The sequence below is a fragment of the Pelecanus crispus genome, chromosome 7, assembly GCF_030463565.1.
Source record: "Pelecanus crispus isolate bPelCri1 chromosome 7, bPelCri1.pri, whole genome shotgun sequence".
NCBI lineage: Eukaryota > Metazoa > Chordata > Aves > Pelecaniformes > Pelecanidae > Pelecanus > Pelecanus crispus.
Window position 1 is genome coordinate 26,314,151 of NC_134649.1, and position 21,556 is coordinate 26,335,706.

Here is a 21,556-nt window from a genome sequence, read left to right on the forward strand (position 1 = left end):
AAATTTTGATTAACACTTCTTTCATAGCATACTTTTCGTGTTTCTGCCAATACAGAGGAGGAGATGATAGTACTTCCATACATCTGGGGCCTGTAAGTGATTGGCTGCTGCAAAAGCAAAATACACTTTTAAAGATATTTTTCATTTTGCTCTGTACAACATCTGTGACTGCTGCCTAGTCAAACCAGAGATTTTGAGTCCTTAATAAGGTCTGGTTTTTAGCATTCTTATCTCTCACTTCTAAAATGTCTTCTGAGAATAACAGATTTTCAGGAAATACCTTAGGTTCAGCTGAGTTTACTGAAAAAAGACCCAACAAGAAGAAACAACAACAACCAAAAAACCCATTAGCTGCTGACACATACTATAGGGTATTATGCGTTAGCATGACCTTCTTAATAACAAAGGAGCCACTTAGCAGGCTCTTCCAGACCTCTGGCCAAGCTTGTAACCTACTGGTAGAGTTTACAGAGTATCAATGAAAAGCTGTTAAACAAGCCAGCAACCTGACCTATACAAACAAGAGCTTATTAAAAATAAGTGTTTGTAATTCATGTACTCCTTGCTGTTTATTGTTTGTTCACACTTCATATTTTCCCTAAGCAATTTTTTATGTATTTGTAGTCAGTTTTGCAATTAGTGCCCCTGTTCCTTGAGTTACAGATACTATAGTGAGGTAGCTACTTAATGAAAAAAATGCTTTATATAGCATTTAAAGACAAACACAGAAAAAATTCTGTTGGTCTTAAGTTTCTTAGGGAAATGTAAATTTTAGTTGTAATTAAATAAAAAAAAGTAGGTCTTTTTAGTTGATTATAACTAGTTGTGTCAGTGATTTGCCTAGTATATCTTGACACAATAAGTAATTTTCCTTAAGCTGTGTATTTAAAGAAAAATTTAATTCCTGAGATAGAAATAAAAATGGAGTTGATCAAAACCACAAAGCTAAAAATACCCAAAATTGTGTATTATTGATTCTGGGATCTCATTCTGCTGTATTGTAGCAAATGGATAACATCAGCATGAGCAGTGAATTCAGATGTTAGTTACAGCGTTAGAAAAGAGTAATTTTTAATGATGACATCCCTTTAGAAACATCTCAGTGAGTCCATGAGCAGCTTCCACATGCAAACCACTTGGTGGTGGTGGTGGTCAGCAAACTAATACCTCCTTCCTGTGGTTCTGCTGAGTCTCCTGAATGCCTGCTGGGGTCTTCTTCAGTGTTGCACGTTAGCATACCCACACAGTGAAGACCTACTGCAGGAAGTATAATCTGCTTGCTGTACAGCATTGTGGTAACTGTTTGCTGCACTGCACTGCTAGCATATATGCTCAATGTTCTGCGTGCACAAGGAAAGTACAAGCCAGTGGAAGATTGTCTTGCATGTAACCTTTCATGTATGACATTGGCATATAGAGAAACTTTCTAAACAATTTTGCTGCATTACAAAGTACAAAATATACTATAGAATTTAAATTAATTTTTCACATAGATGCAGCATTTCCAGAAGCACCTGCTGACGTTCTGCCCCATTGCAGGTGTCTCCAGATACGTAATTTGTAAATGGAAAATACACAGCTGTATAAGCATAATGAGAAGAAAAAGATTTGAAACCCCTTTGTTGGTCTTGCGTCTGCCCGTGTAAGAGTCTCATCAGACTGCGTGTATATTGTGTGTACAGCATTGAGGCTTAATTTCTACCTCCTGGCCCAGACAGAATGAAATATATAGCAAGTAATAATTAACAGAACAACAATGAGCCCATTGGTTTTCTTGCTGTTCCTACCAGCTCTTCAGTGTTTCTTCCTGGCTTTTCAGAAGCAAATGGAGGCTCCAGTGGTTCACTAATGATGAGAGGTCTCCTTTCCTAAGCAGTCCAGCCACAGGCCTTCACCTTGCAGTCGCTTAGCTGTAGGTGTGAGTTGTACCTCTTGCTGGGGTATACGTTCTTTTTCCACCAAAATTTTAAAGTTTGAGGAAACGGTCAAGATTTAGAGAGTTAAATGCAGCTGTAGAGTAAAAGCAAATTAGTGGTCAAAACAGCTCAGTCTGAAAGAAGTTGTTGTAGATCCTGACTCTGAACAGGTTTTATGTGAGTGTTTTTTTCCTGTCAGATCCACCAGCTTCAAAACAGAGCTGGGTACACCTAGAAAGATGAGAAATATGACAATTATTCAAGTGCATTAGTATTAAGATATTCTAGTTGAAGCTAGGGCTGCTTTGTATTAGCCTCCCTCTTAACATACACCAACAGTAAATAACACAGCTTGTGTAATAAAGGACACAGTTGCAAAGTGACTGTTAAATTTATCTTTACTGAACAATGTTTGTGAATTACAATGCATGTCCTTGTTTTCTAGAAAAACTTCTCTGTTCAGATGGTGTATAGTTAAGAGTACCTGGCAATGTCAACTTCCTGAGCCATCTCTGGGTGGGATGGGGGGACTGCCCATGCAGCAATGTCTCATGGTTTTCACAGGGATGGGAAGCAAAGGGCTTCTTAATTCTTTCCCAGTGTCAGCAGTCAAATAACATAATATTGAACAAGTCTTTCTTTTATAATTGCTCATTGGAATTTGCCAAGTCATAAAGAAATACGTTTTCATTTTTATTATGTTTTCTACAGCTGCAATAGCAATGTTTCAAACTCTTGTGTTCTCACTGTATTCTCATAATGTTGAGAAACATTATGAAACATTGCTGGTATTTGTCAAACACTTAAAGACCTCTTTATACAGGGCCTTTTTTGATTAGTGAAGTTAGTATTAAATGTTTGTTGTATGCTACAGAACAAATTAAAATATAATGGTCTAAAATAAAAGCTCACACATAACTGTCATAACAAATCTTGCCCAATATAAAACCCTTTCTACTTTCTTTCCTTTGTCAAATATATGGGTCATGTTGAAAGTGAACACTATCCAGACTGTTTCACATTGAGGAAGAAGTCAAATGCAAGATCCATTAGAGGAAGTATTCAACGTGAGTCTTATCTGTGTAATAGAAACATGCATGTGGGTGATGATGGATATTCCTGTTGAAGTACAAATCAAATTAACCAATTTCCACATGCAGCAGTCCATTCAATTCATGTTAGAGGAACTTCAGCATTTTTTCTACGCAGGCACATGTAGGTATCGATTGCAAGACAAAAACTGGTTTTGTTTAGCATTCGTCAAGATTGTCTTCCAGTCACAGCTCACAAGGCTAAATGGTGCCTTCATTTATGCTCTTGCCATTCCAGTTACACTAGTGAAATTATTGTTAACATAAGAATCAAAAGGCTTGTTATGCTATATGCAAATTTTAACTATTAAGAAGAGAAAAAATAAGGTTGACCAGTGAGGAAATGCTCGGTCTAACAACTTAAGGGGAATCCATCCCTAGCCAGTGGAAGGAAAATCAGTCTTCTAAAAAATTAAATAGCATTAGCATCAAAATCAGAGTGAGAAACAGCTGACTTTAGCCAATATATGGGATATGAATAACAAAGTTACTCTGTACATTGCTGCTGATCAATAAAAGCATTTCGAATTGCCTTAATTATACACCTAACTTGGAGGGGTCTAACAGAGTCTGAAAGGAACGTTTTTGCCAATGATTCATCCAAGGCATTGTTCAGTTGTAATTCAATGTTGTACTGGTGTTGTACTGGTTACATCTGGTTCTTCACAAGAAATGTGAAATACTGCACTCTGCTTATGTGTGGGTGAGGACTTGGATTTGCAGACATTCTGTTTTGCTGAGTACTTTATATATACGTATATGGGGGTATAGTGATTTTCCTGAATGAACAAATCCGTATGACTGCTTCACCAAGCTGAATTGCAAAACATCCTGTGTACTTGTATACGAGTTTGAAACATTGCTATTGCAGCTATAGAAAAGATAATAAAAATTAAAAGATCCAATCCAGTTAGAAGTAATTAGTTGTGGTGGTGGTGTGTAATGCCATTGCAAGGCAGGGTGGTTTCAGTAGCTCTGCTGAAAGACAATGTGCTTTCCTTTGTAACCAGGGAATGGCAGGGCAGAGACTCAAGGAGGCTGAAAGATGGGAGAGTGGTGTCAGGTTATAAAGTTTGATTTTTTTTTTTTCTTTTTTAATTGGCCTGAAAACCTGTGTTAGTGACTTCTGCAGGTTAGTTGTAACCACTAAGGTGAGACCTTAGGGCAAATGGCAGAATTTCCCTAGTGCTGGTGACACCTGCCTGGTGATCCAGGTGATCCTCTGCAAATTGTAATTGCTTCTGCCTTTCCTCCCACCCCCACATGCCCACATCCTTGTTTTAAATAAAGGCTTTAAAGAAGGGGAAATTTGTTGAACCAATTCTTCTCTCTCAAGCGGAACTAAGTTGTTATTTAGTGTACACTCAGTTTAAAGGGAAGGGGATGTTGTCAAGGAGTCCAGAATCTGTGTAACCTATGATTGGCCAGATCTTCACCTGGTTGATTTTCAGAAAAAATGTAAAATACCTCTGCTCTTTTGATTTAGAGGAAATGTTTCTTCTCCCAGTAGTTTGTTAAATGATTGTGTCAAGCAAATGAAAATGAAGAGAGTTATCAAACCTCTTCTCATGAAAGAGCTGTGCTGGAGGGACATGATGCAGCCACCTCCTTCAGTCTGGGATCTCCATGCGGATGCTGCCTTACTGGGGGTGCCCCTGGCTTACCCCCAGGGAGCTGCTGTTCCTTTGCACGTAGCCATCCTGACTGGGAATCATGGAATCATAGAATGCTTTGGGTTGGAAGGGACCTTTAGAGGTCATCTAGCCCAACCCCCCTGCAGTGAGCAGGGACAGCTTTAACTAAATCAGGTTGCTCAGAGCCCCATCCAACCTGACCTTGAATGTTTCTAGGGATGGGGCCTCCACTACCTCTCTAGGCAACCTTTTCCAGTGCTTCACCACCCTCATTTGTTCAGGACACTGGTTGGGAAAGTCCCATGAGAGACAGTCCTGAAGCAAAAGGGTCCAGGAAGGCTGGGCATTCTTCAAGAAGGAAGTCTTAAGGGCGCAGGAGCGGGCTGTCCCCATGTGCCATAAGACAAACTGGTGGAGAAGATGACTGGCCTGGCTGAACAGGGAGCTTTGCTGGGACTCAGGGAAAAAAGGAGAGTTTATCACCTTTGGAAAAAGGGGCAGGCAACTCAGGAAGAGTACAGGGATCTTGTTAGGTCATACAGGGAGGAAATTAGAAAGGCAAAAGCCCAGCTAGAACTCAATCTGGCCACTGTTGTATGAGATAATAAAAAATGTTTTTACAAATACATTAACAACAAAAGAGAGCCAAAGAGAATCTCCATCTTTTTTGGATGTGGGGGGGAACATTGTCAGCAAGGATGAGGAAAAGGCTGAGGTACTTAATGCCTTCTTTGCCTCTGTCTTTAATAGCCAGACCAGTTATCCCCAGGCTTTTCAGCCCCCTGAGCTGGAAGACAGGGATGGGGAGCAGAATGAACCCCCATAATCCAGGAGGAAGCAGTTAATGACCTGCTACACCACCTGGGCACTCACAAGTCTATGGGGCCGGATGGGATCCACCTGAGAGTACTGAGGGAGCTGGCAGAGGAGCTTGCCAAGCCACTCTCCATAATCTGTGAGCAGTCCTGGTTAACAGGGGAGGTGCCTGATGACTGGAGGCTTGCCAATGTGACGCCTGTCTATAGAAGGGCCCGAAAGAGGATCCGGGGAACTACAGGCCTGTCAGCCTGACCTCGGTGCTGGGGATGACTGTGGAGCGGTTCATCTTGAGTCAACCAGGGGATCAGGCCCAGCCAGCATGGGTTCATGAAAGGCAGGTCCTGCTTGACCAACCTGATCTCCTTCTATGACCTGGTGACCTGCCTAGTGGATGAAGGAGAAGCTGTGGATGTCATCTACCTGAATTTCAGTAAAGCCTTTGACACCGTCTCCCACAGCACTCTCCTAAGGAAGCTGGCAGCTCATGGCTTGGACGGGCATACTCTTCACTGGGTAAAAAACTGGCTGGGTGGCCAAGCGCAGAGAGTTGTGGTAAATAGAGTTAAATCCAGTTGGCGGCTGGTCACAAGTGGTGTTCCCCAGGGCCATTTTGGGGCCAGCCTTGTTTAATACCTTTATCAACGATCTGGACAAAGGGATTGAGTGCGCCCTTAGTAAGTTTGCAGATGACACCAAACTGGGTGGGAGTGTCGATCTTCCTGAGGGTAGGATGGCCCTGCAGAGGGGTCTGGACAGGCTGGACCGATGGGCCGAGGCCAACTGTATGACGTTCAACAAGGCCAAGTGCCGGGTCCTGCACTTGGGTCACAACAACCCCATGCAATGCTCCAGGCTTGGGGTAGAGTGGCTGGAAAGCTGCCTGGCCGAAAAGGATCTGGGGGTGTTGGTTGACGGCCAGCTGAACATGAGGCAGCAGTGTGCCCAGGTGGCCAAGAAGGCCAACAGCATCCTGGCTTGTATTAGGAATAGTGTGGCCAGCAGGAGCAGGGAGGTGATTGTCCTCCTGTACTCGGCACTGGTGAGGCCCCACCTGGAATACTGTGTCCAGTTTTGGACCCCTCAATACAAGAAAGACCTTGAGGTGCTGGAGCAGGTCCAGAGAAGGGCAACGAAGCTGGTGAAGGGTCTGGAGCACAGGTCTTATGAGGAGCAGCTGAGGGAACTGGGATTGTTTAGTTTGGAGAAGAGGAGGCTGAGGGGAGACCTTATCGCTCTCTACAACTACCTGAAAGGAGGTTGTAGTGAGGTGGGTGTTGGTCTCTTCTCCCAGGTAGTTAGCAATAGGACAAGAGGAAATAGGCTCAAGCTGCGCCAGGGGAGGTTTAGATTGGATATTAGGAAAAATTTCTTCACAGAAAGAGTGGTCAAGCATTGGAACAGGCTGCCCAGAGAGGTGGTGGAGTCACCATCCCTGGGGGTGTTCAAAAAACGAGCAGACGTGGCACTTGGGCACATGGTTTAGTGGACATGGTGCTGTTGGGTTGGTGGTTGGACTGATGATCTTAGAGGTCCTTCCCAACCTTAATGATTCCTAGTTTTTACTTTCATTAAAAAACAATCCAGCCACCAAGCCAGAAAACATGAAATTATTACTCTCCCCTGAATTGTTTTAGTGGTGGACGTGGTAGTTTTAGGTGAATGGTTGGACTGGATGATCTTAAACGTCTTCCAGCCTAAACGACTCTATGATTGTAAAAAATTTCTTCCATATATCCAGTCTAAATCTACCCTCCTTTAGTTTAAATCCATTATTCCTTGTCCTGTCACAACAGACCTTGCTAAAGATATTGCCCCCGTCCTTCCTATAGGCCCCCTTTAAGTACTGAAAGGCCACAATAAGGTCTCCTCACAGCCTTCTCTTCTCCAGGCTGAACAACCCCAACTCTCTCAGCCTGGCCTAGTAGGAGAGGTGCTCCAGCATCATTTTTGTGGCCCTCCTCTGGACCCGCTCCAACAGGTCCATGTCCTTCTTGTGCTGAGGGCCCCAGAGCTGGACGCAGTACTCCAGGTGAGGTCTCACCAGAGCAGAGTAGAGCAGCAGAATCACCTCCCTCGACCTGCTGGCCATGCTTCTCTTGATGCAGCCCAAGATATGGTTGGCTTTCTGGGCTGCAAGTGCACATTGCTGGCTCATGTCCAGCTCTTCATCCACTGGTACCCCCAAGTCCTTCTCTGCAGGGCTGCTCTCAAACCCTTCATCCCCCAGCCTGTACTGATAGTGGGGGTTGCCCCATCCCAGGTGCAGGACCTTGCACTTGGCCTTGTTGAATTTCATGAATTTCATGCAGGCCCACCAGGGAAGGAGGAATAGTATTTATTTCTTTAAAAAAGAAGACAAGACAGGGGATCTACTTGAAGTTCTGTGTGAAGCTGTATTTTTATGAAGTGCACATTGTCATGTTAATGCTCTTCAGTTTATCAAAAAATTGTACAATTGGGTTTAATTATACTGAGTGACTTTATGTACCAGCTTAGGTGCTTAGCTTAAGAGGCTAAACTTGCTTGGCTTTCCGTACAGCTTAATGAAAGTGTCTTCTGCCAAAAGCGTTTGATAGCACGTCCCTGGTGTAGGTGTCCCTGTCTTCCTGAGGAGCTTTATGTTTCATCATGGGCTGGGAGGGAGCCTAAGGAAACTCCTAAATTAAGCATTTGAAGTTGGGCAGTGCAAAAATCCACTGCCAGCACTGTTCACTTCTTCAGCCAAGCCATTTTTCCCAAAACCTTCTCATCTCCTTGCCATGGACAGAACAGTTTACAACACACTCACAAAGTCGACAGCATTTACCTTAACCAAGTCACATTGCAGCAGGGAGGAAGAGGTGAATGCGAGAAGGAGCGCTCTTCTTGACAAGCCCACGTTGCCAGTTCCTCTTCCTCCATACTAACAGACAGTGAGATGAGGCCACTCAGTGGCTGTAACGGTGCAAGTGGGCAGATAGGGACTTGAAGAATTGGCTCGAGCAATCTGAGATTGTGTAATGCCACACCAGAAATACCTGATGGCTCAGCCATCCATCCAACTGTAGGCCATTAGCAGAACTGACGTGAATTCTTTTCTAAAATGGTGTGAAACCCAAAGAGGATCTTTGTCAGGAGGAGAACTCCATGAATTGTTTTGCGATCTTTTTTTTAAAAAAAAAAAATCACATAATTGTACTTTCCATTTCAGAGTGATTCCTGTAGGAAATCTTCCAAATCCAAGCGAGACAAGGAGAAACAGGCTTGCAAGAGCTGCAGTGAAAGCTTTAACTCCATCACTAAAAGGCGGCACCACTGTAAGCAGTGTGGGGCTGTAAGTATCAGAATGCATGGAGCTTCTTAGTTTCTTCTGCAGAGACAGTTGAAGAGAATTTTTTATTTTTTCAGTGCAGGAACTAAAAGATGTTCTGGTTCATGGCAGGTCATTGACAGAGCAGATCTTTCCACTTGCTTTACCCCCTGGGAGTCAGGGGAAAAAAGAGCAAAACTCTGGTGCAAGGGGCCTAGTCTATGTTGTTTTAAAGGCAAACACAGCACCTCAGTGGATAAAAAGAAAGGTGGTGCTTTCTCTGGGGATGTGCATGTATCTGGGGAGGGGGTTGTCTCATATTTTGTTTGCAGAAACAGAACGACCTTCTGACAGCCTTACTTCACACAGCACCTCTTTCTGGGATGAACAGTTGAACATACAATATTAAAGATGGATGGGTTTTTCTTTCCCTGAAGTAGAATTGTCAAGAATTTCTTGTGCCAAAGTGATTTCCTCCTGCTTGAAAAGCCAAAATCAGTCCTGGAGGTTCAAGGCCAGGTTACTGAAGGCACTTAGCCATCCTTCCCCAGTGCCGTTCACTGACAGCTTAATTCTCAGGGTTTTTTCTGAAAATCACAACCACAGCCAAGGTGAGATTGATTTCTGTAATATGACTTGAAACCTGCCTTCTGTGACTTGAGTTTCACAGTTCAGTGTTCGTAATGTAACTAGTACAGAATAATGTTATTTAAATACCATTATTCATTTGAAGTAGAGATAAATTTTCAGCTGAAGAGAGACCTAAATGTATAGTTAAGATGTTTGAAGAAACCTCAGTCTCAGCAACTGAAACAAAATTACTGTGGAGGAGACACCTTTGCACTGGAATTCAGATTTTAAACCTTCTGGGTTTGTTTTTATTAATAATTACTAAAATAATGAAATACATTTCTGGAGGTTTCAAATGTTTCATTGCAAAGCTCAGTATTATTAAAGAAATGAAAGAATAGCTTTCCCCCATGGACAGAGAGATAACAAGAATTACATTATTAATAATCTATTGTTAAACAGTTGTTGGTTATGCGACATTTTGTGATGTGGCAATAGCATTCAAATTAAGGAAGTTAATTCATCTCAAGGAAAGACTATCATGTTTCTAAAAATGCTAGCTTGCTTTTGTTTATATTACTTGGCAGAATGGTACTTCACTTAACACTTTCTGAATTAAGGCAGTTGCCTTCATATAGTAATTAACATATTGCAGTGAAGCATATAATAACATATACTTGTACCTGAAGGGTGTTTGCGGTGTATTATTTTACAGTAAATTCAGAATGGATGTCGAATCCGGCTGACTGCCCCTGCCTTGCACCCTGGGAGACAGTTTCTCTCCCTGTGGCAGCTGTGCAACAGGAAGTGGTAGAGTCAGATTTTAAGTGTGAAAACAGGTTCCAGAGCTGCAGATCCATCACTCCTCACAAATGCTGGTTTCCTGGGACTGATGTGTCATTGTGTGCTCTTGGCAGCTGAGGAAAGGAATCAAAAGTTGTTAATTTGGCATCAGACAAATAGTTTTAAATGGATAATATATTGGACTATGTTCTTAAAAAGGTCAGTTATTTTTTGATTCCTCAGTTCTATCAGGTTGAACTGCCTAATTGATGAAGGAGCATCAGCCACCTTTACTCTGAAAATCAGTCCTCCCTAGATTGTTTTATGATTGGCATTAAAAAGCACTAATTGATTTGTCAACCTCAGCCCTTTTTGACTCATAAAGCCTTATAGGAAAAGAAAAACAAACTTGCATGATGTTAATCATGAAGTATTTCCCAAAAGTCATATGTTTTCTTTAATTAGGTATATTGGTACACAGCATGGGATCACAAAAGTGTTAATTATTAATGGAGGTAAATAAAGTAAATATTATATTGGTTGCTCTGTCTTATGCCTACATTAGTTTTCTGGATTTTATTTTAATAACAACCATTCTGCAAGTCACTTTCCTTTGGAGAAGGGTTATGTTTTAATGATTGCTAATGAAGCACCATCTTTCTGATACAGGTGATCTGTGCAAAATGCTCCGAGTTTAAACCACTTGCAGATAATAGCCGTCATAATCGAGTGTGTAAAGAGTGTTTTCTGCAGTTACCAGCAAGCCCATGCAGCCCTGGAGTGGAAGCAGTCGGAGAACAAAAGAAAAGACTAGCTGCAGAGGTACAGTATTTAGCTAAGAAGCTTTTGGTGTGCTAGCTGCCCTTGTGAGTCTCTCTCTCTCTGTCTCTCTCTCTCTCAAACAAATAAAATTGTTTGGTTATCTTTTTAGCCCCACCATGATATTTGACCCTCTGGCCTGTAACTTGTATTGAATGTGCATGCAGCCTGAATGCTGTTTGTAAATGGCAACCATTCATTGTAGGATGCTGATCATACAGGGATGCGCAAAGGTTTTGCAGCTAAGCTTCAGCTTTCAAAGTAACAAAAAAAAGAGGAAAAACTTCTGGCTTCTTTTTATTATGGTGCATTTCCAATCTTGAGTTGTGTACAATAACTATTAGCAAACCTTGGCAAAAAAAGATTTGTTTTTTCACTTTTAACACCGTATAGAAGGTACTTTTGCACTCCTTATTTCACATCCTGTCAAAATATCATTGAAACACATTTTTTCTTAGTTGGTCATGCAAAAGCATCATATTCTTCTGAAAGACTATCAGGATTCACTGAAATTTTCTCAAACCTGCTATATGCAGACTTTTTTCTCCAAGATGTGACTTCCACAAATTATACCATGTGAACTACTGCTTCACAATTGGGACAGATGTCACCAAGCTTTATACCATGATAGCAGCACATCCTACCCTTATTTTTTACAAGAACAAGAAATGTATTGGCAAACTGATTTGTTTTATCCTCACCCACAACAACTGAACCTTCTTTTACCAATGCTTTTTTTAGACTATGGGCAGAGCTGTGAGTACCATTACATGCCACGCTTTCCATGGGCCACCTTGAAGAAAAGGTTTTTATTTATTTTACCAGTGAAATACAGCCAGAAGTCACTGTGTATGTAAAAGAAGACTTTCATCTCAATTGAAAGTGGACCCACAGGGACATCAGATTCTTGAAAGAGCCACTGACACACTGAGAACTTAACTTCATTGCAAGTCATCCTTCCCCCTGATATGCTGACCTACACCATCCTGCTTTGAGCACTGCATGGAAAATTGGGAAACAGTTGCAGCCTATACTGAAAAACATCTTACCTTGAAAAACATCTTTCTGGAAGCCACCCTTCAGAGCCATCAGACTGTCTTCCAGCCTTGTTATACTCCTTATCAGAACCAAACTACATGGAAAAGAGCTAGACTGAGCAAGAAATGTAAACCTGCCAGTGCATATCCAGAGCTCCTGTAATAGATGCTTCCTCAAATAGTCTTCTTAGACCCTTCCCAGCAGGTCATATTTCTTTCCAGGCTACTAGATGTACCTACACAGGTAAAATTACACCAGCACAGTGTCCCAGAGTGAACTCTGCTGCTCAGGTGCTTTGTCAGCTTTGTACCCAAACACACCCAGAATGTCAGAAATACCAAGTGGGGTAAAGATACAAATGCACATTGCCCTTCCCTGAACTACCATATCTGCAGAGCACAGAGAAGATTCTGGATCCGGAGCTTGATACCATCAAAAACTTCAGATATACAGTACAGCTATGCCTACAGATGAGGAACACTTAATATGCATCAGTATAGTCTGTGGTATCTCATGATAAACTTTCTAGCACTGTTTCAGCAGATCTGTTTGCCAGTAAAGTGAAAACCTGCACCTACCCAGCCAAGAGCTCTGTTAATCTGAAAAGCCAAAAAGCAAACCAGTGAAGTGTGACCTCTGGCTTTACTTTAGAAAGCAGATTACAACAGAAAGCTCTAAAAACCCAAGGAAACGAGTCATTTTTCCCTCATATGCTCAGCCTTCTAGCCTTCTGCTAAATCTTGTAAGGATCAGGTAAAATGCAAGAAAGTAGGTGTATAAAAAAGAAAGATCAGAACTGGTCTTTTTCTTTTCCTTCTATTTACATAAACTTTCTTAGCAAGCTTGATAGCAACTGAGGAGATTGCCACTTTACAGATATTATTAGCAGATGCCAGAAATCCCCAGGAGACTCCTGTGCAAAGTCTAATGTGAACAGGAATTTTGTTTTTCTTTGCTTTCTACCAGAAGACAAAAATATCTTTCAATCTTTTTTTGCCCTAGTGCTCTCTCATTTGGCTCACATCTCTCTGCATCCATGCACAAGAGTGTCTGTTAATACAACTTCTGCATTAATTTGAAATCATCTCACAGCCTACTTTGCTAAGCAAGAAACTAGCTGCATCATCTTAATTAGCATTCTTAATTTACTTGGTGGAGGTGGAATTTAATTTCATGTCTGCTGGGAACAGTAGTTCAGCAGCTGCCTCTGTTATATGGAATTGAGCTATTTCTTGATGGTGTACAATAATGTTTAAACTCTTTTTCAGTTATGGGCTATCCAGTGTTTGCCCTGCAGTGTTATTTGACTCTGGACAACTTAAATTAAGTATATTTTATACTTAATTCTACGTATTTTGCCCACGTAAGCATCAATGGAAACAGCTCTTTTTTTCTTTTTTTTTTTTCCCTTCATCCAGAAGCAAAGCATCTTAGCAGCTGAAAACAGCCTTTTCAGCAGCTACCTCCAGTTCCTTGAAAAAGGGAAGACTTGGTACAAAATGTGGGTGACCATCCCCAAGACTGAACCTCTTGTTCTGTATCTGCAAGGAACTAGCCAGGTAAAATGACATTCATGAGGGTTAACATACAACAACAACAACAAAAAAGCATAAGTTTAACTATGTCACGCTGAGAAATAGGTCAAAGGATTTGGCTTGGTTTCAGCAACAAAAATGAACTTGGTATTCTGAATATAGCACAAAGCCTCAGAGATTTCAAATTTCCTTGTCATCTGTAGTTAATGCTTATATGGCGGTGAGCAAATGTTTAAGCTCATAGCTTTTCTTTTCCATTTTTTAACAAAAAAGGACAAACCAAGGATAATTTGATTATGTGTTGGGTTTTTTAGAGTTTTCAGACAGGTATATTCAAAGGTTTTATTACCTCATCATTAGGGAAAGCACTTTCCTGTAAAATGTATAGAGCTTACAAAGGAGTCTGAATATTGCAATTGCTGGTTCAAGCTTTTCTTTTTTTTTTTTTTTTAAAACCTAGTTCTGGGTTGAGAGGGTGGAGGAATTTGTGGAAATGTAGATGTTCTTCAGCCTGAAAAATGGACTGTGTTTGGTAAAGTTCTTTGTCGTAGCATCATGTGATTTTATCTTTACTCGAAATAAGTACTGTGGTAAGCATTATTTTTTTTTTTGAAGTGTGACATGGAAGCTAACTAGCATTTGTGTGTGATGAAAGTCAAGTGATAGAAATATATATATCCAAGATAGAATATCTGAAATAGAAATACCGGTCATGCTTCCTTAGTGCTGAAGATAAAGAATGACAATGCTGAAATGAGATCTCCCACATCCAGTTTTGTATTTGGCATTTCACATGTTTATATACAGCTTTATTTTATCTCATGGGTGGGATGGAAGAAGAAATGGATGCAAACTCAGCCTACCATTACCCTGCTGCAATTCTAGTGATACGAAGGGTTTGCTTTTTATCAGCAACATCAGTTTGTATGGCTGTAGCTAGGAACAATCTGGGAACTAAGTATTAAGATTTAATAAAACTATTCAAAGTGAAGCTTTCCCCATAGCAAATGTTCATCAAGAAGTACACATTATCCTTAGAAGTGTGTTCATTTTGCTGCTTGTCAGCAAGAACACCTCTGGTTTTAAACAAGTGTGTGTAATGTTTTAAGCCTAGCGCTCAAGAGGCTGAAAGCTTGAATTCAGAGCTCCAGATACAGCCCACTTGGCTTCGCCTGGGATTCAAACCCCTCACTGAGTAAGTTTCCAATTCATGCCACAAGCAGCAAGCTGCCTGGCTTCCCTCCTAGTCAACAGGAGATGCATGACTGAAATTACAAGTTGAAAAAGCAAACTGCCTCAGCCAATGTGCTAAAATGAATGCAACAAAACCAATCTTTAGATCTCTCTGGAGTCAGAGTCCAGGGAAAGGAAAAAAGCTTTAAAAAGCAAAGCAGAGAGAATGGCTTTGCTGTGAAACATTTCAACTGATGTGAAAGCTGTGCCACAGCAAAGGACCAGTGCAAGCCCTGTATCCCATACAAACCAAGCCAGAGTGTCTCGCACAGGCAAGCTTGGGGAAGGATAGCAAGAATAGAGGGAGAGAGGTCTAAATTTTTTGGTCTTCCTCACCCCAGAGCTACGTCATCTAAGAGATGACTGGAATGAGGAGTTGAGAGGAAGGAATGCCTCTTTCATAGTATGACCTAGAAAGAGAATTTCTCCTAGTGCCTAACCAGTTGTCTTAGGACACCACAAGTAATAACCCATGGGACATAAACCATCTGCATTTAGTGCACAGCAGAACGATGCTTGATTCTCCAGGCCACCTCGTGACAGTCATGCAAGGCCAGGGTTGGAGGCCAGAGGAGCTTCTGTGTTTCAGATGCCATGTTCTTTGCTTCATGTCCTGCCAAATTTGATATTGAGCTTCTGCTGATATTATTAGTAAGATCCTATTTTTTAGGGGAAGAGGATGTCTTTGACACTGATTGTTGATTTTATGACAGTTAAATTTAGTGGTTAATGGCCTCAACTACTTCAGGTGTGAGATAAATCTCTCAATAAAGCCGCAAGAAAGCATACAGGACAAGGTTGATCTATCTTACATTCAATAACCAAGCCAGGATTTACTATTGGGAATCACCAGTTGCAGGCTGAGCCTATAAACAAGGAAAATTAGTCCCTTCTTTAAGGGCCTATCATTCCCACTTGTATACTTTCTTCAATTTGCATCCAACTGAAGGAAAAAATTATGAAACAAATCCCATTCCTTGATATTAACCCAACGTTCTTGTTAGTTCTGGTTTACACAGTATACACTAGACTTCTGAGAAAAATCTCTTCTAGAGCTTTTTTCATGGTGGCCAAGTGTCTAGAATGAGTCAGGAACAACTCACGTGCTTGAATGCTACTTTCCCAGGTGTTGGGTTTTTTTGTACAACCACTTTGATGCATCTCACAAACCTCTTTAGGCCTGTAAAGAAGCATTTCAGTGCCTAAAAAAAGACGTGCCTTTTGGGAATAATATTGTCAACAATGGTGTTAAAGGTCTTGAAACAAAGACCAAGTGAAGTATGACCATAGAGTTTGAAAGTTGGGGATTACTTTTAAAAAGAACAGAAAAAATAGCTGCCTCTTGGGAAGAAGGAGTAAACCAAGCTGAATCTGGAGCTTCTGATACAGTAAAAGCCCTGACAGCTTTTGTACTCTGCACCCCTGGCCCTGACACTGAAGAAGGGATGCTAGTGCAAATGGAAATACGACTACAGGCTTTAAGGAAGAGCAGGAAAACTGCTATTTTGCTTTAGATCCTTGTTCCAGGTGAATGAATGAATCTCCTGAGTGTTCACAGTTTAAGTCTTCCATAAGGCTTTATGCATGAGGCTATAATTCACAGCTTGTTTAGGTATGGAAATAATACCAATTTTATCTGTCCTCAAACTGAGACAGAATTTGTGCAGCTGTTTATCATGTTTATCTGAGTGAAATTAAAACAGTTTGCTTATAAGCAAAGACCACCTCAAGCTTAAGAATCAGCGGTTTTACAGAAATTAGTCTGTCTTTCCAAGGGCTCAGCCTGGTGCTTCTGCCCTGTTGGCCTTGTAAAATGCTCAACTACCTCCAGAGCTCTGACACTAATTTACACCCGATTGAGAAACGCAGAATTAAGGAGTCCCAGCTAGCTAGAGAAGTAGGGAATTTTGGAGAAATACAGAGGGTAAATCTAGTATAGTGAGAACTAGTGAATATAATAATTATAAGGTTTAATCCAAGAGAAAATTTTGCTCTATAAATTCTGAAGAAAAATCTTTTATTCATCATGTAAATGTCATTTACTCCTAGAAAATAAGGGAGTACCTGAGTTTGACATTGAGCTTGGGGTTTCAGAGAAGTAATTTTCTGGCTTGTCTGTTGACCCTGTTTAGGTGAAGCTTTAATTGGCCCTGCACGAAACTCTGCCTGTCCTTTTTCATGGTCCTGCAGAGCTTTGCATCTGGGCATGCCATCGCATCACGGGAGTCTCTTGACGATTTGTGCAAGGTTGGGATTAGATCATAAGTGGGTAGAGAGTGGAGTTTGGGTGGAAAAACAGGGATTTTCTAAGCCTACTCAAAAGTAGTAGGGACGAATGATAGTGGTCCATCAGTGGGTAACTGTGGTTCTGTATATTTGTGTAAGAGAGCTTTATACACTGCAAAGAGATGTGCAGGGTGAGAGGAATGTCTGTATGGAGGGGTGCATGAAATAGAACTGCCTGTGTGGTGGAATTGAGCTATCCATTCCCAAATCTTAAACCCTGGGTGTTGTAATGGCTGTAATAGAGTGGTAAATAAATGCTGCTGTAATTACCTGGATAAATAACACATTAGTCACTATCTCAGGAAAATTACTGAAATCAACCCTACAGCAAAGGTCTTCTCAGCACTGGGTAGTTTGGTTTGATGAAATACTGATATCATGCAACCCTAGTATGTTGCATACAGAAGCATTTAAAAATAAACAATTCAACCAGCCAAATCCAGTAGGAATATGACATTTATAGGAATCATAGAATCACAGGATTGTTTAGGTTGGAAAAGACCTTTAAGATCATCCAGTCCAACCATTCACCTAACACTACCAAGTCCACCACTAAAACAATTCAGGGGAGAGTAGCAATTTTGTGTTTCCTGGCTTGGTGGCTGGATTATTTTTAATGAAAGTAAAAACTGGGAATCATTAAGGTTGGGAAGGACCTCTAAGATCATCAGTCCAACCACCAACCCAAACACCACCATGCCCACTAAACCATGTGCCCAAGTGCCACGTCTGCTCGTTTTTTGAACACTTCCAGGGATGGTGACTCCACCACCTCTCTGGGCAGCCTGTTCCAATGCTTGACTACCCTTTCCATGAAGAAATTTTTCCTAATATCCAACCTAAACCTCCTGTGGTGCAGCTTGAGCCCATTTCCTCTCATCCTATCGCTAACTACTTGGGAGAAGAGACCGACCCCCACCTCACTACACCCTCCTTTCAGGTAGTTGTAGAGAGTGATAACGTCTCCCCTCAGCCTCCTCTTCTCCAGGCTAAACAATCCCCGTTCCTTCATCCCTCTGAAGTGGGAACAAGTATCTCTCTTTAAGGCCTGTAAATCCTTACATGCTCGGTTGTAAGCCTGAACTCCTCATGGGTGCAAAACAGCCCCTGGATTTGTTGGTCTACAGGTAGGAGGGGAAGGGCTCAGTGCCAGAGGAAATCCAGAGATGCTCATGGTCCTGCAGAGAGATCTGGTTTGGGTGAGTGGTATGACTGGAGGCTGAGTGCTTTGCCTTTATCTGTCAGTAGTGCAGCTTTTCAGAGATGATTTAAATCCCTTCCTTTTGGATCAGGCAGGTACAGAGAAAATGACAAAGGCATCATATTAAGAAAAGGGAGGAAGCAAGACCAAAGTCTGCTTAATTTGCCTGTGTCTTCACATGTTGGGTAGGTGTAACATGCACAGTTCAAACATCAATTTGCTCTTATGCTGCACTTCTTGGCTACAAATCATTTTTCATTGTCATGGGCAACCTCCAATTTTACATGTGACAAGTCTTAGTGTCTATTTTTCTAAAACAAGATCAGTGAAGCAGGCATGGTTGAGCTTGCATGTGCTCTTGTGCATTTTGTGTTCATCAGTCCCATATTTGCTTGCTTTAGCACTGCTACATATGCAGGTCTAGAGCTACTCTGTACATGCCAGTTCAAACTTCTGCATGTGCAAGACCTCCCTGTTTATACGGATGCGGCTGTGGTGTCAGGATCTAGAAATTGTATGCTGCTTTTAACACAATGACTTGCACACAAATAGGAACTGAATTCTTTAGTGTTTGACCCAAAGCTGCCATAAATCTTGTATGGTGCTTGGTCTTCAAGCAGATTGACTCTAGTCGTAGACTAATAAATCAGGAAGCTTGTATTGATTTGATAAAATGTGTAGACACATTTTTGACTGTGTATTTTTTGCTCATTTAGTTAATGTGTTTGTATTAATGTGAGCAGTTCTGAAACTTGAATTACTTCAGTCTAAGTGTTAGAAGAGTAGATTTTTTTGCCATTGTTCTCAGAGCTGTGGTCCTCTTCCAGATTTACTGTCATTGCATTCAGTGTGGGGTGACGAATGACTTTGCCACCTCTTTGTGGGATGCCTTGTTAACTTTGGTATGAGGCATTGAACTTGAGTAGGCTGCTACGCAAACAGCTGCTATAAGAGGTGACGGCTTCTTACAGATGCTTGGTGCCTGTATGGTTTAGACTTCAGTTTGGGGACCCACCTTTGAAAATTGCTCACCACCCGCCGACCAATACCCAGACAGTTCCTGAGCAGCGATCGCTGCTCCCCGGCCACCCCCCCACCCCCCCCCCCCATTTTATATACTGAGCATGACGTCATATGGTATGGAATAGCCCTTTGGTCAGTTTGGATCAACTGTTTTGGCTGTGCCCCCTCCCAGTTTCTTGTGCACCTGGCAGAGCATGGGAAGCTGAAAAGTCCTTGACTAGCATAAGCAGTACTTAGCAACAACTAAAAACATCAGTGTGTTATCAACATTCTTCTCCTACTAAATCCAAAACACAGCACTGTGCCTGCTACTAGGAAGAAAATTAACTCTATCCCAGCCGAAACCAGGACAATTAGGTACAGGCAATCAGATCCAGCTGAGAATAGTTCGTTGTAGTCCTTTTTGATCCTCGTGGGACATTTGTAAGATTGGTTCTTCTTACTACGAAAGGGAATCTGTTAAATAAGAAGAATAAAGCTCCAATAAGTCATTGCCTTTTATTATTTTAAGTTAGGCAGTCAATATTGCCTCTTCTCTGTTTTCTAAGTACAGTACTGAAAGAGGAGCCGAATGCACACGTACTCTGGAACTGCATTCATGGGCTTATTCAAGCATGTGCGTGCGTGTTCGCGCTGTGTGCAGGAATGGCAGGCTGCAGGTCTAGCACAGAGGGGTTGTCAGCCGGTGGCACACACTGAGATACTCTGGTTTGGTGAGAGTTGTGGTGTAGCTGAGCTAGCCTGAGTGTGTGCCTGGTGACTGTGCCTCAGGTGTAGGGTAGTGCATCTCCAATCACATCTTACTACTTCAAAGCAAGTTTTAAACTGTTTGAAACAGACATTTCTTTTATCCCACTGAGTGGAAATCTTTCTTCCCCGTGCAGTATACCCCTGCTCCTCCCATTTTAAATATCATTTGTTGCTGAATTTTCACATTTGTTCTTTCTTCTTTAGGATGGACGGAGCCCACGTCCTATTCCTCTGCCTGGATACGAAGTCAGTTTACCAGGTTCTGGTGAGAAGTTTGAAGTGAAGCATGTTTTTAAGCTTTGCCAGTCCCAGCAAACTCTATATTTCAGTGCGGAAGATGAAGAAGTGCAGATGAGATGGATGGAAATTCTCACCAAAGCAGCCAAAGGGGAAACTGAAGATACAGCTGAAGGACTCGGCAACCCATAGAGCAAGTTCCATTTAGTTTCTTTCCTACGTACTATAAACCATCACTTGAATTTGGTATTCATGGCACTTTGCAATCTGTATGGCTTTATATTTTCATGTGTCTGCATAGGAAATTCAGTGGTTTCTCTCCTTTCATTGTACATTTTTCACGTGCAGTAGTACGTGGCATATATTATGTTAAAGGAAAAGGTAGTTGTAGTTGTTGGTGGTGTCGATGCTGGTTTTAAAAGTCAAGGAGAAAAGCATTAATTTTAACAAAGGTAATGGAAAACCATTGGTGTCTTCTTTTCCTAAATGTATATTTTCCAGTCCTTTTGATTGCTGTTCAGTGCAGGATGTGTATAGTCTGTGATTAGTCCTATAAATGCTGCCTTTTAAGTTAAATGTTGTAAAGGCTTGTGCTGGCCACCGACATTCTGTTCTCTGTCCTTTCTCTCCTGGTAAAAGGTCTTTGTGATGTGTGAGCAATGTACTGAATATCTTCCCTTTGCTAAAACTATGTCTCTGCTATTTTGAGATGACCTGTTCACAAGACAAATACTGTAGAAGGGACTTCTAAAATGACTGCAAACTGTGCAGAAAAGAACATTAAGAAGCCTCATTGATTTTAAGCATTTATCGTATTGTTTTGTTTTCTTTTGAAACCAATACCTACCTTCCTTCTGTTTGAACCCATTCTGATGTAAGTGAACAAACGTTTTATACTGCAAACTGGGTGATGATCAATAAACAAGAACATTTTTAGTACACACAGTACAAGAAGGTGACTTTTTTGTTGTATTGGTTAATTTAAAAGTGACCTAAGATTTGTTTATATAATTTGTAAATAATGTTTCATAAGTATTTTAAGAATCTTTAAAAGATCTCAGCTAATTAACAGGATTTAGTGCATAGAATAAGAGATATTTGTATGAAATGAGTTTGTAATTTAATTTTCCTGTTCACCTGTATTTGTCTTATTTTCAAACTTAAGTGCTTATCTATTTAAATAAAAATTCATGCAGTTAACTCCTGAGCCAGATCTCCAAGGCACAGCAAGCTTTAGGTCAACATTTAATATAGGTTTAACAAAACCAAACAAAAACCCCAAACAAACAAAAAAGACGTGTCTGTTCCTAGTGGTAGTAAGCATGTAGTACT

At 41.2% G+C, this 21,556-nt stretch overlaps 1 protein-coding gene across 1 annotated transcript in view; it reads left to right on the forward strand.

The window, feature by feature from the left end:
- The window catches only part of FGD3 (FYVE, RhoGEF and PH domain containing 3), a 119,832-nt gene extending 98,605 nt beyond the window's left edge, over window positions 1–21,227 (forward strand). Inside the window, exons 16-19 of the mRNA XM_075713520.1 lie at window positions 8,651–8,773; window positions 10,772–10,924; window positions 13,378–13,518; window positions 20,192–21,227. Of these exons, the coding sequence (XP_075569635.1) occupies window positions 8,651–8,773; window positions 10,772–10,924; window positions 13,378–13,518; window positions 20,192–20,416 (642 nt within the window). The 3' untranslated portion in view covers window positions 20,417–21,227. The remainder of the gene's footprint in view (window positions 1–8,650; window positions 8,774–10,771; window positions 10,925–13,377; window positions 13,519–20,191) is intronic.
- Window positions 21,228–21,556: the final 329 nt, after the last annotated feature.